This window comes from Oryx dammah, unplaced genomic scaffold (assembly GCF_014754425.2).
Source record: "Oryx dammah isolate SB20612 unplaced genomic scaffold, SCBI_Odam_1.1 HiC_scaffold_4, whole genome shotgun sequence".
Classification (NCBI taxonomy): domain Eukaryota; kingdom Metazoa; phylum Chordata; class Mammalia; order Artiodactyla; family Bovidae; genus Oryx; species Oryx dammah.
In genome coordinates this window covers 27,479,451-27,494,767 of record NW_024070188.1, presented here as the reverse complement: position 1 = coordinate 27,494,767, position 15,317 = coordinate 27,479,451, and the positions used below count along the sequence as shown (strand labels likewise).

The 15,317-nt window shown below is 38.3% G+C and overlaps 2 protein-coding genes across 2 annotated transcripts in view; one reads left to right on the top strand and one right to left on the bottom strand.

The window, feature by feature from the left end:
- CDC40 (cell division cycle 40) overlaps positions 1–5,829 on the top strand; it is a 49,805-nt gene extending 43,976 nt beyond the window's left edge. The window contains exon 15 of the mRNA XM_040238508.1: positions 899–5,829. Within this exon, the coding sequence (XP_040094442.1) occupies positions 899–1,076 (178 nt within the window). The 3' untranslated portion in view covers positions 1,077–5,829. The remainder of the gene's footprint in view (positions 1–898) is intronic.
- Positions 5,830–10,166: 4,337 nt separating this feature from the next.
- The window catches only part of METTL24 (methyltransferase like 24), a 124,109-nt gene continuing 118,958 nt past the window's right edge, over positions 10,167–15,317 (bottom strand). The window contains exon 5 of the mRNA XM_040238507.1: positions 10,167–12,138. Within this exon, the coding sequence (XP_040094441.1) occupies positions 11,824–12,138 (315 nt within the window). The 3' untranslated portion in view covers positions 10,167–11,823. The remainder of the gene's footprint in view (positions 12,139–15,317) is intronic.

Below are 15,317 nucleotides of genomic sequence, written 5' to 3'. Positions count from 1 at the left end.
GGTGTCACTAATTCAGAAATTCCTGTAAAATTGTATGTTTATCCTGGTAATTGGCACTTAGACTCCTACCTTTGAATGAGTCTTGGACATATTCAGAAGCTTTTGGAGCCAAAAATAATTACAAAGATGGTAGTTGAATGGGTCTACATGTGTGTGCATGGTCTACATGTGTGTGCATGGTCTACATGTGCGTGCATGGTCTACATATGTGTGCATGGTCTACATGTGGATGCGTGGTCTACGTGTGCGTGCGTGGTCTGCGTGTGTGTGCATGGTCTGCGTGTGCGTGCATGGTCTGCATATGTGCGCATGCTCTGCGTGCGTGCATGGTCTGCATGTGCGTGCGTGGTCTGCGTGTGCGTGCGTGGTCTATATGGCATGGTCTGCATGTGTGTGTGTGGTCTGCGTGTGCGTGCGTGGTCTATATGTGCGTGCGTGGTCTGCGTGTGCGTGCGTGGTCTGCATGTGTGTACGTGCTCTGCATGTGTGTGCGTGCTCTGCATGTGTGTGCGTGCTCTGCATGTGTGTGCGTGCTCTGCATGTGTGTGCGTGCTCTGCATGTGTGTGTGCGTGGTCTACATGTGTGTGAAATTGACCCCTTTACACTGTTTCTGACTGTCTTAGAGAGTGACTGTGATACTGCATTCACTGTGGCCCATGGGTCTCCCAGTTTTCCAAGTTGAAAGTAATTTTTCTCTCTTAGATTGGTCACTCAGGGGGGAAGTTTTTTGACAGATTAAATTATAGCCTGCTTTATACACTACCTTATTATTCAAGTATTATACAGCCACATTGATTTATGTTAGAATAAGAAATATAAACTCTTTCTCTGTTCCTCATCTTGTTTACCATTTTAAGGTGCTTGAATTATTTGAATTTATTTTTCTTCTCATTACAGCTATGTGATTTCAGGAGATGGAAATGGAAAGTTAAACATCTGGGACTGGAAGACCACAAAACTCTACAGTAGATTTAAAGCTCACGATAAAGTGTGTATAGGTGCAGTGTGGCATCCTCATGAAACATCTAAAGTCATAACTTGTGGTTGGGATGGTCTCATTAAATTGTGGGATTAATGGGATTAATCCTTAAACTAGGATCATTTTTGATCCAATATCATATTTAACTATATTTAATTATTAAAGGTGTTGGATGACAACTTGATTTACAGGTTATGATTTTCTTACATGGCCTTACGAAGTTGAACCATTGTTAAAAAAAAACTTTGTAAATTTGGCTCATATAATTTCATTAGCCACTTTGTTTTGTTCTTTATAGATGTTATTTATACAGAGAATGACCACTGACTTTACATTTGACAAGTGGTTATTGCTGGCAGGCAGTTTGGGTTTACCCCTATGATGTACTAAAAGGAACTTTTTGGAGCTGAGAAGGAATCCCTAGTGGATTACCTCTTCAACAGAAAGGAAAGATCAGGGATGATATGATTTAATGTGAATCTGAAAGAAGGATAAAAACCACCCACAATTACTGTTCCCATTCTTTTCCATGGGTCAATTCTAATCTTTTGGATTCAGGAGTCCCATTATTTTTTATTACTTATGTTGTGTCTATTTAGTTGTAAGCCAGCAATCTTCTCTGACTGCAGCATTTCTCTAATTGTTAAACAGTGTAAAATAAAAATCAGTGCAGAGTTCTTTCCTTGGCTTTCTTCTTGATCAGTATAGACAGGACTATATATAATCAGAGAATCACATTATTTTTGAAAATGGAGCTCAAGAGAATGAATCAAGACTTTGAATTGTATTTGTATTTACTGTCCGGTAAGGACCTGGCTACACTTTCAGAAGTCAGGGTCTCCTAGGTCACTGTTTCACAAATGTTACTATTGAAATACTCATAGGAGATTGGATGTGAGAACATAGTTCAAAATGTCAGCCTGTAATTTCTCTGAAGCTGTATGTTTTATCTTGAAAACTAATCTGATTTTGCTTATGAATATATGTAATAGAACTTTTTAAGATTAGAAAAATGTTAAACTTCTTTCCAAATCTTTGGGTAAAATTGACACTCTGGAAAGATGGGTTCCTAATTTGAGAAGCAAGGACTGTGATTGGTTTAAAAAAGATTTTTTTTTTACTTCAAATTGTGAAATCAAGATAGCTTCTTAAATATAGTAGCTAATAGCACTTTAGTTTGACAAGCCATTTCTCCTTTCTTTTTTCTTTTTTACAAATCTATGTCAGATGTTTGAATGTAGTGTGAAATATTTCAGTGCCATGCGATAAAAGATTGGCTCATAGCTGCTCAGACTGCTGACTTGGAGACCAGAATCTTGTTGAATGTTGATATCCTAGGACCATTAGCCCTGAGTCCTGTGCTATCAAGAGCAATTCATGCTCCATGCCCTTTGAAATTCCATTTTTAAACATTAAAATTTAAAAAGACCTGGTATAGATGACCAGGTGCTATAGCCACATATAAATTTCAAATAAAATTTAAAAAGAGAATAAAAGTGGTAGAGGTGTATTTTGGATACAGCACTCAAAGAAATAATACACTGCCTTGCTGCTGCCATTTCTATTTCTTGATCTGTTGGGAAGGGTGGCTGCCATTTCCTGAAGAGGAAAAAATTCAATCAGGAGCTTTTCTGTAGTCCCAACCACTGGTTTTAAGAAATGTGAATTACTGAAATGTGATGGGACAAAGAATTAATCATACATTTGAACTGTCTTGTTCAGGACCAGTATTATATATGTTACAAATCATAACTTCTAAATCTGGGTTTATTTTATTGTTTTTATCTGTTTCTAAACTAAGGAACTATATATAAAAGTTGTCTCTTTTTTTAAAAAGATGGTATTTTTAAATAAAGCTTTTTTGTAGAAAGTGTTATCAAAATTTTTGTTCTTAGTCTCCTTTTGAGTCTCAGCTCTGAGACACCAGATTAAACCATTTGCAGATTTTAAATGGGTCCTTTTTGTGGGCTTCCCTGATAGCTCAGTTGGTAAAGAATCTGCCTGCAATGAGGAGACCCTGGTTCAATTCCTGGGTCGGGAAGATGCGCTGGAGAAAGAAAAAGCTACCCACTCTTGTATTCTTGGGCTTCTCTGGTGGCTAAGCTGGTAAAGAATCTGCCTACAATGCGGGAGACCTGGGTTTGATCCCCGGCTTGTAAAGATCCCCTGGAGAAGGGAAAGGCTACCCACTCTAGTATTCTGGCCTAGAGAATTCCATGGGCTCCTTGTGGTCACAAAGAGTTGGACATGATGGAGCGACTTTCACTTTCACTTCAGTTTTTCCAGGGAGAAATGATGCTTTAAAGGTGAGTATAGTATATTAATGGGCTTATCCTAAATAAGTGACAAAAATACAAGACAATGCCCTCAGAGCACACAGAGTAAGTTTTAACACAGTCCATATTTATTCAGTTGGTGCCACTGAGTCTTGATTGCACCCATTTTAGAGTACACAAATGTGTGGGGTTCTTTTCCAGCATTAAAAATTTCAAGATCATATTGTGACTGGAAATAAGTGATTACCATCTGGCTCTTTTTCCTCACTGCAACCCTTTTGTCACACCCAAGACAGATTATCTTCCTAAAAGTTAAGGATAGTAATGATGCTTTGCTAGAAAGTTTAATGAATATTTACATAGTGAAGCACAAGCTGGGAATATTTCGTCCTTAATAAGGAGCCATTTTTAAGATAAGGAACATGGAGTAGTATCAAACAGGCACTTCTCTAAGGATGAAAGTATAGAGTGATTTTTGAGGATGCCTTGTGAGGCTGGTTGATGTTCTTAGCTATTAATTACCTGGAAGAAAACATGGACAGTGAAATAACAAACCCTATGGTAGCTGTAAGGATTGCAACACCAGCAACAATTATAGAGACTCTACTTGAAAAATACTGAATGTGGACTGAGAACCACCTGGAGATGGTGCCCCTTACTGAGAAACAGAATTCAGAAGAAAGTAGTGGATGATTAGGGAACCATAATGAATTCAGGTATGGAGAGGGAAGTGTGAAGTGCCATCCAGGTCAAAATATCCATCAGCAGTATTAACTTTGGGTCTCAAAGAGACCTAGGGAACACTGATGCTATTTTTCATCAACAATGATGTTTTTCTCATTTTTGTCATCTTTGAAATAGAGCTATATCTTAAATTCAATGATGTGTGATAATTTAATTGGCAGCATTCTTTCTTAATGGATCATAAAATTACTGATGAAATACAGTATAAACAAGGCAGATACTAAGGGGACCTAAGAAGAAGAGAGGAGCCAATGGAAAGAAGATTCCATCATAGCACTTGGCTCAAAATTCATGTTATCAAATATTTACTTGATCAGTGGATAAATGAATGACCTAGCAAAAGATTGCTCTGAGGCATCACCCCCTAGAACCAGTTTTTTATCTAAATTTTTCAGCTTATGGATTTCCAAACCATGTGATTATAAATTCAATTTCTTAAACAGACTGAAGGTTTCAAATTCTTAGAACAAAGTTTGATTTTCTACAGAGCTACAGGAAGGGTAGACTTCCTTGTGCTTGGAAGAAGGGGGATAGAGGTCCTTTATTAGAACTCTCCTCCATTGAGATTGTCACCCTCCAAAGGTCCCACTGCTACAGGTATCAGCTCCAATCCTGCCCGCCGAACAGCAAGCCTTATCTCATGCTTTAGGCCCCTGGCCCTCACTGGTATACTGAGTAAGACCACTGCAGTTCCTGCTGTCGGTTCCTGCTAATCTCAGGGTCTAGGGTCCCTCTGAACTTATTGTGTCTGAAGGTTTTTCTTTCTTGGGCATTCATATATGTACAGAAACGTGTGTGTATATGTGTAGACACATGCATACATATCTATTCACACATATACATACAGAAAGATCACCATGAAAATCCATCCTTAATCGAGTATCTTTGGATATTGCCACTTTGTTAGAACATTCTAAAACCACAGAAGTATAAACAAGTGCAGTCTGAAACATTCTGGTTTTTAGAACCTTGGGAGCTTAAGTGTGTTACCTAAAAAGGTACTTTACCTAAGGGTACTTCACTTGATGACTGGAGAGCTATGATGGCTCTTGGATTCATCTTTAATGGGCCTTTTCTTGTGAATAAACATATCATTTGGTTTCTCTTGAATTTATCCTAAGACTTCCCTTTTAGAGCACACAAATCAAGAAAGTACCTAACTACTGTCTAAGCCTTCTCTAATCACAAAAATCTTAGAATAATGAGATTCTTAAACTAGAAGAAACCTTAGAAATCAAATATTCCAACCTAAGATAAAATAGGCCAATAAGGGTGATGAATTGCTTGGTATCACACAGCTAGTTAGCAGCAGGGTCAGAATCTTTCTCCCTTCATCCCTCTATCCTGTCTCCTCTACATACTGCCCACTTAATTGTGTATTTTAAAATTGTCATATTTGTGTTGTGATTTTTGTGGCTTCCAGCTTGCTTTCTCTGAGGTAGTTAATAGACTGTGTTTATTTCATCCTTTGGTAAAACAGAACCTGTAACTAAAAAACATTCTAACAACCTGTTCCACTAGAGTTAGACCAAATGGTAACTGTGCTGGGAAGGACTTTTCTGACTTCAGTCAAATAGCCTGGAGAACATAATATGCTCTCTCTCCTTTTTACTCTTTGAAAAACTACCTTAATATTTTTTGTCCTAAAAAACAACTGTGGTTTTAATCACTTTTATAGGAATGCCTGCCCCTGCCCTTGACAGAAGTAGCCTTACATCATCATACTTTCTTTCTCTCATAAACTGAAAAATATTCTCCATGGTACTGTGAGTTGTGATCTAACACACTGACTCTAAAAAGTTGTTCTCTGTTTAAAAAAAAAAAAAAAAGACAAGACAATGAGGAATGAGAAAGGTAGACAGGTTTAGTATCCTAGGATAACTTCTAACAATACTTGAAAGTAAAGTCGCTTAGTCGTGTCCGACTCTTTGTGACCCGGTGGACTGTAGCCCACCAGGCTCCTCCCTCCATGGGATTCTCCAGGCAAGAATACTGGAGTGGGTTGCCATTTCCTTCTCCAGGGGATCTTCCTGACCCAGGGATCGAACCCAGGTCTCCCACGTTGCAGGCAGATGCTTTAACCTCTGAGCCACCAGAGAAGCTCAACAATACTTGAGCCTTTAATTATTATTGTATTTATTTGACTCAATTATTATATAGCTCTCAAGTCCCCAGGGTCAAGAAAGATCTTCAAGTTAGCATCTTTAATCAAGAAAGAGGACTACTGCAAATAGTGTAATAAACAACCATGTCAAGAAAAGGACTTGTGTCTTAACCAAAATGAGAGAGAGTGAGTCATCTAAATTCCAAAGATATTTTTAATATCAGAAAAAAAGTCAAATGACAGATGATGAAATAATTTCACTGAAAAATCCTATGTGAGATAGCTTTCTTTATATTCGTCTTCAACAATATTTATGGAGCACATTTGACCTAGCAGGTGCCATGGTGGGCACTGGCGATACAGACATGGCTCCTACCCTCATGGAGGGAAAGTCGTCACATAAGCAGACCCATGAAAGAAAAAGGAGTGTGAAGCTGGGGAGCACAGAAGACACGGTGGTGGTGGTAGCGGTTTAGTCGCCAAGTCGCGTCCAGCTCTTGAGACCCAGTGGACGGCAGCCCGCCAAGCTCCTCCGACCATGGGATTTCCCAGGCAAGAACACTGGCGTGGGTAGCATTTCCTTCTCCAGATCTTCCCAACCCAGCGTTTGAACCCACGTCTCCTGCCTTGCAGGCAGTCTCTTGCATTGTAGGCGGCTTCTTTACTGCTGAGCCACCAGAGAAGCCCAGAAGACATTGTAGGCAAACATAACTGGGGGCCTTCTGTAAGGGGGGGGTCCCTGAGGAAACAATGTTTGATTTGGCATCAATCCTTGAAAAAATAATACTTTCTTGTAGAGACAGCTTATTTGTATTGATACAAAATTGTGGTCTCTCACTTATGTTATAGAACTCACTTAGACTTTTGGATATTATATGATATAGACCTACCTAGGGGTGATGTCAGAATATCTAATGACCAGAAATGTAGGACATAAAGCAGAATAGAAGCTAAATACAGGGAGGGGGCAGGGTCCTGGAGACTGCCTATTGTGCTGTGCACTAATTGCTTGATCTTGGGGTGGTCTAAGGGTCTTGTGGGAGGAGCTGCAGTGGAAGAGAACCACTGGGGGACTCAGGACCACAGTCATTGACCAACTTAGCTCCTTGATACATATTAATTGCATATCTGTCATATACATACTAAGCTTCTCTATTAAAATAGTCGTTTAGATTAGAGTTTAAACTTGGCAGGAAAAAAAAATCCCTTACTATTTCAGACAATCTTATTTCACAAAACCTATCACTAAGAAAAACTTAAAATATTTTATGAGAATATGAAGCTGCTAGTTTAACACAGCATTAGTTTTAACAGGTATTTGTTGAGAACTCGTATTTCCCTGTATTGTGCTGAACATTAAGTATGACAATATTTAGCTTGCTTGATTCACTTAAGGACAGAAATACAATAAAAGAATTTCTATAATTTCTAAATTTAGGCGGTTTAAGAATATATCGAATCTTTGGGTTACAATTTCATGTGGTACGTTCAAATACCTCTTTAAATGTGAGAAACAGGAACATATTTTAGCATATAATTAAATGTACTGAATTAACAAAGAAACAGCAATTGGCTAGTACAAAAAAGAATTATGTTATTGCTTAAGGGCAAACATAAACATCGCTAAAAGAAGAGAATTATATTACATAATTAAGCTTGTAGGTACCATTGTATGGTCAAGTAGCAATAGAATTATCTGTTTCAATGAGGCCTTCATTTTTCATCTGGAGAAATATGATGATGAAGCTGGTTCCCTGGTATTAATTCAAGCTTTACAAAATCCAAACATGTAGTATTTAGGAAACACAAATCTTGCATAGTATTTAGTATATAATAAATAAAATCTTATAGCCAAAGCAGAAATGCTTACATGAATAACTGATTTGAACTAAACACTGTAAATTCATAAATTTGCTTTTGTTCTAGCCTGATGCAAAGACTAGTGGACCTTTAGTCTAACAGAAGTTTGTTTACGTCTTCCTAGCTCCCTTTATTTGAACATGTCAAATAGTTACAAATATTTATTGATAACCTATTATAACTACATAAAATACAATCATTCTAAGAAAAAGGAGAATGAGGAAATTGTTTTTCTTTGACTTTAATCTCAGATTGTGACGTAGACTTCGTGCCTAAAGGTTGACCTCTGACTCTTACATCCTCATATGTCTTTCGTCTAAAACAGAATCATTTGATAAGAGCATTATTAAATTTGTATTTTCAGATTCATTTATTAACTCTGGTAGGAATTAATTAAGAGATGTGTGTCACAGATAGTCACATCTGAGTTCATATATCTGAAAGTCAAAGGCGAATTTGAAACAAAGGAAATGCAAGCTATACTTCCAAGTGACTGGGCCCTTCTTGAAATCCAGAAGCCATGTGGGACCAGCCAGGGCCAAGAGTCACTTCCAAGCCTTGCAAGATCTTTTTGGCAACCTGAATATATTGTCAGAGAAGTTTGGGGACCCCATATTTTTCAGTAAGCTTCCATTTGGTGGACATATTTTAATTGAATAGATTGTTTAAACCTGCCTGCTACAAAAATGATCCCCTCTCTAACAGATTACAGGTCTGGTCCTGGTATATTAGTAGACTTTTCTTCCCATTTACTAACCGGGAGGCAAAAATGTGTCCTTGCATTTGTCAAAAGCTATTGAAGCAGCCCTGTGGAGGGATCTGCATGGGCTTTGGGGTCTGACAGGCTGAGATGTGAACTGCTCCACCATTAGAATAATCTAAATAAGCTACTTAACCTCTCAGAGTTTCCTTACCTGTGTAATTGGAAAAATTGCACTTCCTTATAGTGTTGTTTGGAGAATTAGGAATAATCTATGCACAGTATTAGGCACATAGTAAGCTCTCAGAAAATAGCAGCTCTTGATTCTGCTTGTTTGTTTTTTGCATTTTGTTTGTCTTGTTTTTGTGGTGGCCCTGGCCTCCAGGGTGAGGGCCAGGGATGCTGCCCAACATCCTACAATGCACAGAATGGCCCTCCTTCCCTCCCCCAACAAAGAATTATCCAACCCAAATGGAAATAACACTCGGGTTAAAAAACCCTGGCCCACACAATAAGCATAATAATTCTAGAAGCAGGGAAACCATAGCAACAGTCAGAATATTCATCACAAATTTCAAACTATCTATGAAGGGAATGAAGGACAGTCTTAGAAAAAAGCATAAAATAAATACAAATAACTATTGAACAGGCTGCCTAAGTAGGTGGGTGTGGGTGGGTGTGTTTGTGATTTATTTTGAGTTTGTCTTTATTTTTTTCTCAACAGTACATCCATTCTTGCTTCAGATATATATATAGATGGATATAGTGTGATGAAGTCAATGTTTTGTACCACCAATCTGGAATAAGTGGTAACTTAAGCTGTACAAAGGGAGCTTTCAGTAATGTTCTTAATCTTCAAGACCATGAATTAGGAACCCTGGTATGAGTATGAATACATCTAAAACCTAATCATACTAGACTCTTAGAATTAGTATACTTCATGTGCTTAGTTGCTTCAGTCAGGTCTGACTCTTCATGACCCCATGGACGGTAGCCTGCCAGGCTCCTCTGTCCATAGAATTCTCCAGGCAAGAATACTGGAGTGGGTAGCCACTCCCTTCTCCAGGGAATCTTCCCAAGCCAGGGATCAAATCTGGATCTCCTGCATTGCAGGCGGATTTCTTTACCAGCTGAGCCACCAGGGAAGCAGTATACCTCATGCTGCTGCTGCTGCTGCTGCTAAGTCACTTCAGTCATGTCTGACTTTGTGCAACCCCATAGACTGCAGCCCACCAGGCTCCGCCGTCCCTGGGACTCTCCAGGCAAGAACACTGGAGTGGGTTGCCATTTCCTTCTCCAATGCAGGAAAGCGAAAAGTGAAAGTGAAGTCGCTTAGTCCTGTCCGACTCTTCGTGACCCCATGGACTTCAGCCTACCAGGCTCCTCTGTCCATGGGATTCTCCAGGCAAGAGTACTGGAGTGGGGTGCCATTGCCTTCTCCAAGTATACCTCATACCTTGGTGTATAAGAAGGGTTAAAAGGTTTAAATTAAAAAGATCTACTGTGTTTAATGTATAAAATTTTTATTAAAAATGAAAGGTAATCTATGATATAATCCAAACAGGATTAGGACTAAAGTTAACTTTGTTTTGGAGGCTATACCATGCAAACTAACAAGATAAACCACTTTAGAGTTTTATGGACTTGTACTTTTGAAATACCTACAGACATTGAAAGCAACTAAACTGCTAATTTATTCAAGCTGGCCCTCTCACATCAATGACTTTTATTAGTGTCCTGTAAGTTTTAATTTAAAAAGCCTCATTTATATTAAAACAAATCATCACTACTAATTCAGAAAGTCTTATTCCCTTTTGAATTCAAGTTAGTAAGATGATATAACTCTATTATATTTGGCTTCTCACCTGAGTAATGATATTTTTGAACCACTGCAAAAACCAAAAAAGCCAACCCAGGGAATGTTTAGAGTAGAAGGAGGTAAAACAATGGGGATAAGGAATTAAGGTCTAGTAGTAATCAGTACTCTATGCTCTCCCAAAATTTCTTAAACAGTGTATATATTATTGTTCCTTGGGATATAGAAAATGCCAGAAGATGTATTTAATATATCAAAAGTAATAATTTTATTTTTACACTATTTAATTAATTTATTTGAAATAGGATTTTTGAAAATCATTTATAGAAGTAAATGTCTAATTCTTATAGACAGAAAAGATGGAGATCATTCACACTATTGAGAATATGCATTCTCTGCTTAATTTTTTAAAATATATAAAATATATACAGTGTGTTTGGTATTACCACACTGTATCTGTCCCAGGAAAAAGAGAGCATCTGGCCCTGAGGCCACAGGCATACAATGAATGCCAATTGGCAGAAAGGAAAATCTCATTTAATCTTAGAGATAATGTATTTTTTTTTAAATGACACCATAGGCAAGTCTGTAGTTGAAAAATCGGGTTTGAAGACACTCAAATTCTGTTTTGTATTTAGTTTCATGGGAACAGAGGGGATTTAGGCTGAACATAAAAAGAATCCTGACTTGAAGAACATGATAGTCTAGTCTTTCTTACTCAGTTACAGAATTTGGTGTGTCTGCATTCCTAGAAACCAGAATCAGTGTTTCTTATAAAGTCACAGCATGGCCTCAGCAAAGGTTGAGGAGGAATGATTGAAATCTACAAGGCTGTAAAGAATGTTATTGACACAGTGAACAAGAAAATCCTTGAAAGAGGTGAGTGAATAGCAAATGAAAGGCCTTATTTTAAACAGCAGGCTACATATTTAAGGATCTCATCAACCCAATAATAATAGAAATGTTATATAATTTCTTTTTCATGGTGGTGAACTCATGGTTTATAGATACATAATTAATTTTAGGGAAAACTGAGATAAATGGGGGATTATCTTCCAAATTGAGGTGAGGAAAGACAAGCATTTCCAGTCTGTTGGAGGCAAATAGGCAAAGAGCCTGGGTTTGGGCAGATGGCTGTTGACTCCTATGTCTGTCCCCTCAACATGTATTAACTGTTTCTCTACCATGTGCCAAGCTACATGTACTACAAAGGTAATAACACAACCTCTGCCTCAAGCAAGTCACAGGCTAGTGGGAGACTAGACAAGTAAACCAATAACTAGAATCAAGGACATGTTTCCTGCTGCAAATATTTCCTTGAGTTCTTGATGAGATCCTGTGTCCTATTTCCATCTTGTATTCACCCAACCCAGAGTATAACAGCTACTCGCATTGAAAGTATCTTTTTTCAGGAAAAGCTGAGGTTTAGATAAATCTTTGTAACTGTGAAAAAGCCTGAAATCCTGTAGTTCTAACTCTTTGAGGAGGCTGTACCAGAACCGCACAACCTTGCTGTCACTGCCACTGACCTCAAACCCGGGCCAGTGGAGATGGATCTCAAAGATGAGCTGTCCGATTTGTTCGAGGACATCTTCCAGAATAAGATTTTCCAAAACTTTCCATTCTGCGCTTTCCAGATCTGCTTTGAGAACATCAATCTGTAACAAAATGATGAAATGAGATTAGCAGAGTCAGTAAATATTGTTAAAAATACCATTGCTATCAGGAGCATCACCATATAGCTGCTTCCCAAAAAAGCAGAAATTTTCAAATTTTAGAGTTAGAAGTCTTTTTCAAATGGCCACTTATGATTTTCTAACCTCACTCCACACACAAATCATGATGGACCCTCTTACTCTCTGCCCAGTGGGCATGGATGTCCAAGAAGGAAATGCTGGAGCAAATATACCTCCATGTCCACAGTTTCTCCCCAGCAACCAATATGCTGCTTAGGGGAACTCAGTCCTGGCAGAACGGTGGCCTATAGAGAAGGACTGGCAGAGGGCCATTGCCTATAGAAACCACCTCAAAAACCTTGACAACTCCTTTTCCCCCACCAATTTCATCAGTATTGAAAGCTAGGGGAAGAGTTTTCCGTTCTCTGAATACTAGACTTGGGGAAAAAAAAAAGTATTAACAGTGACTTTTTAAAAAAGTATATGCCAGTATAGCATTCTAAGAAAAAATTAATAAAACCATTCCCTGTTCATTTAATGAACACAAGTTCACATTCCAAGTGAGATGGAATACAGGATGAAAAGTAGGATGGGAGAGAGTCTGCCATTAAGTTATGGGAAGGATTTCCTTTCTGCTGGCTTTGCACAAAATCCATTAGAATAACAGAATACCAGACACCTCCAGAAAGCAATGAAAGCTAATTACTTACCAAATGCTTCTATATCCTGGCACTATGCTAAGTGCTTCACCTTGCAATATTCATTTACTCCTCTCAACAGTTCTGGAAGGGTGTATCCCTATTTAAAGTTGAGGAAATCAGACCCAGAGAGTAACCCATCCTTGGTCACACAGTTGGAGAGACAGTGGTGAAACATGAATTGAGTCTGTTTATATGGCCCATGTTCTTTATCATGACATGAAATTGAATTCCCATAAACCACAAAAGGAAAAATGGTAAATCAGAGTTTCTAAAAGGCTTTTGCTTTGGAAAATAAGGTGCTGCTGGAGAGGGAATAAGGGTCACTGAGTCCAAGTATTGTTATCAGCATCACCATTTTACACTGGAAAGCAGAGCACTTTCCAGCCTAAAGAATCACTTTCCCACATACATTATCTCAGCAAAACAGCCCTCTAGGTAGGCAAGGATTTGGTAAAAAGGACTTTTCTGCTGCCAAGAAATGGGGGGAGGGGGAGTAAAGGGAATAATTTGACCACACAGAAGAAGGCTAGCACATTCAGACACAAACTGGAATAATTAAGATGGAGGGAATCACTGCAATAGAACAAAGCCTGTAGTTCCAAGAGGTGACAACAAAACCCTAAACAGCTCTTCAGGAAGCTGCCAACTGAAGTTACCAAAGTCCTGCCCATGAAAGTGACTTTTCAGAAGGATAGACAAGAAGCAAGACCAGTCCTGCCCCAGCCTCTCCTTTCTCTCAGTGCGTGTCTATTTGACAAGTTTCTCATTTGCAGCTGAGACATGAGGCTGCCAGTGGTAAAATTCCTTATGTGATTTCAGAATTGACTGGAGAAGTTAACATCGAGTTTAGATACAATTGCTCTAAGAAAATGATCTTTGCCCAGCATCCTGAGACCCATCAGGAAAGGCTTTCACTCTCTTGCCTTGAACAGTACCTCCTGGTCCACCAGGAAACAGTGACGGTAACAACCCCAAGTCTATCAAGAGGCCTTGGAAAAAGCTGCTGCTGCTGCTGCTGCTGCTACGCTTCAGTCGTATCTGACTCTGTGCGACCCCATAGACGGCAGCCCATCAGGCTCCCCTGTCCCTGGGATTCTCCAGGCAAGAACACTGGAGTGGGTTGCCTAGATATCCATAAACCAGCTTTTTTTCTTAAATTCAATGGTTCTAAAATCAAAGAGAAAAAGTTTTAAAAAACAAAAACAATCTTCTTTTCTAAAAGGAACTGACCAAAGGCAAGTTCCATGGGAACATACACAAGGCTGGAATAATTCTCATGACTTGGATACAACAGAGCTACTTCATTCTTTTGTCATTTGTGCTGCCCTGGTGCATCCTTGGCTTTGTTTAATCTTTGAAGTTTTATGCAGAATATTCCTGAATTAGGATAAGTAAGCTGCTGAAAGAAATATTAAATCAAAACTTCACAAAATTTTCTAATTTATACAGAAAATATCCAAAACTCAAAGCCAACATTTGTTGTGTCAGTTCACACAGTGAAGAATTTCTTAGGTTTCTTTACAGATTCATTTTTCACCTTGACTTTCTCTGAGTTTGAATATATTGAATGTGATCTATAAATTAAAGAATTACAGGGGCAGGATAAAGTTAATCAGCCTAAAATTGACCTAAAAACTATACTGGTGAATTATAGGGGAGTATGCCTAACATATTCTTTCCAAACATATTTTTTAAATAAGCTATCAACATACCTAGCACATTCTTTCTAAACATATTTTTAAAATAAGCTATTAATCAAAAGTTATAAGCAACTAGGAAAAAATAATTAGGTTAAGTCATAGCAAATATATGCTTTCTCTAGAAGTTCATTTTTCATTTACAAAATGTATTTCAAATATGACCACACTCCCCTACCCCCTTCTGAATCCAGTGACAGAATTCTCCACTTCAATCAGAATGATATAGGTTGATCTCAATCATGCAGCCCAGGGGAAACACAGCACTGAGGAGGACACAGCTCTTTCCTATCTTCCAGCCTCAGAGCGCAGATAGCCAAAAAGCTGTGAATAAAACATGGTCTTCTCTTCCAGGGTGCTTTATCTATTTCTTGCCTTTTAGAATGTTCTATTACCACAACAATTTTGCGAGTGTAATTTCCATTATTACTGCATAATGCACCCACTATTATTGTTATTATAAGGTGCTAAACATCTCTGAATAAGATATGCCACTTTTAACATTTTAATATCAGCTTTCAACAATTATGGCACTAAAAATCATGCAAATTATTATATCGGCATAATCAAGTGCCAATCCTAATACAGTTAGGTTAAATCAGGTTTCTTGAAAAAAAAAACAACTGAATGTTAGCTCTCTGTAAACTCTGGAGTAACCAAAGACATATTCTCAAAGAAGGCAGATGAAGCAACCTACTTGGCATAACTTCAGAGAGCCCATCAAAGTCACCTCCTTTTCTTTGTGCCTGAAATATATAATGTC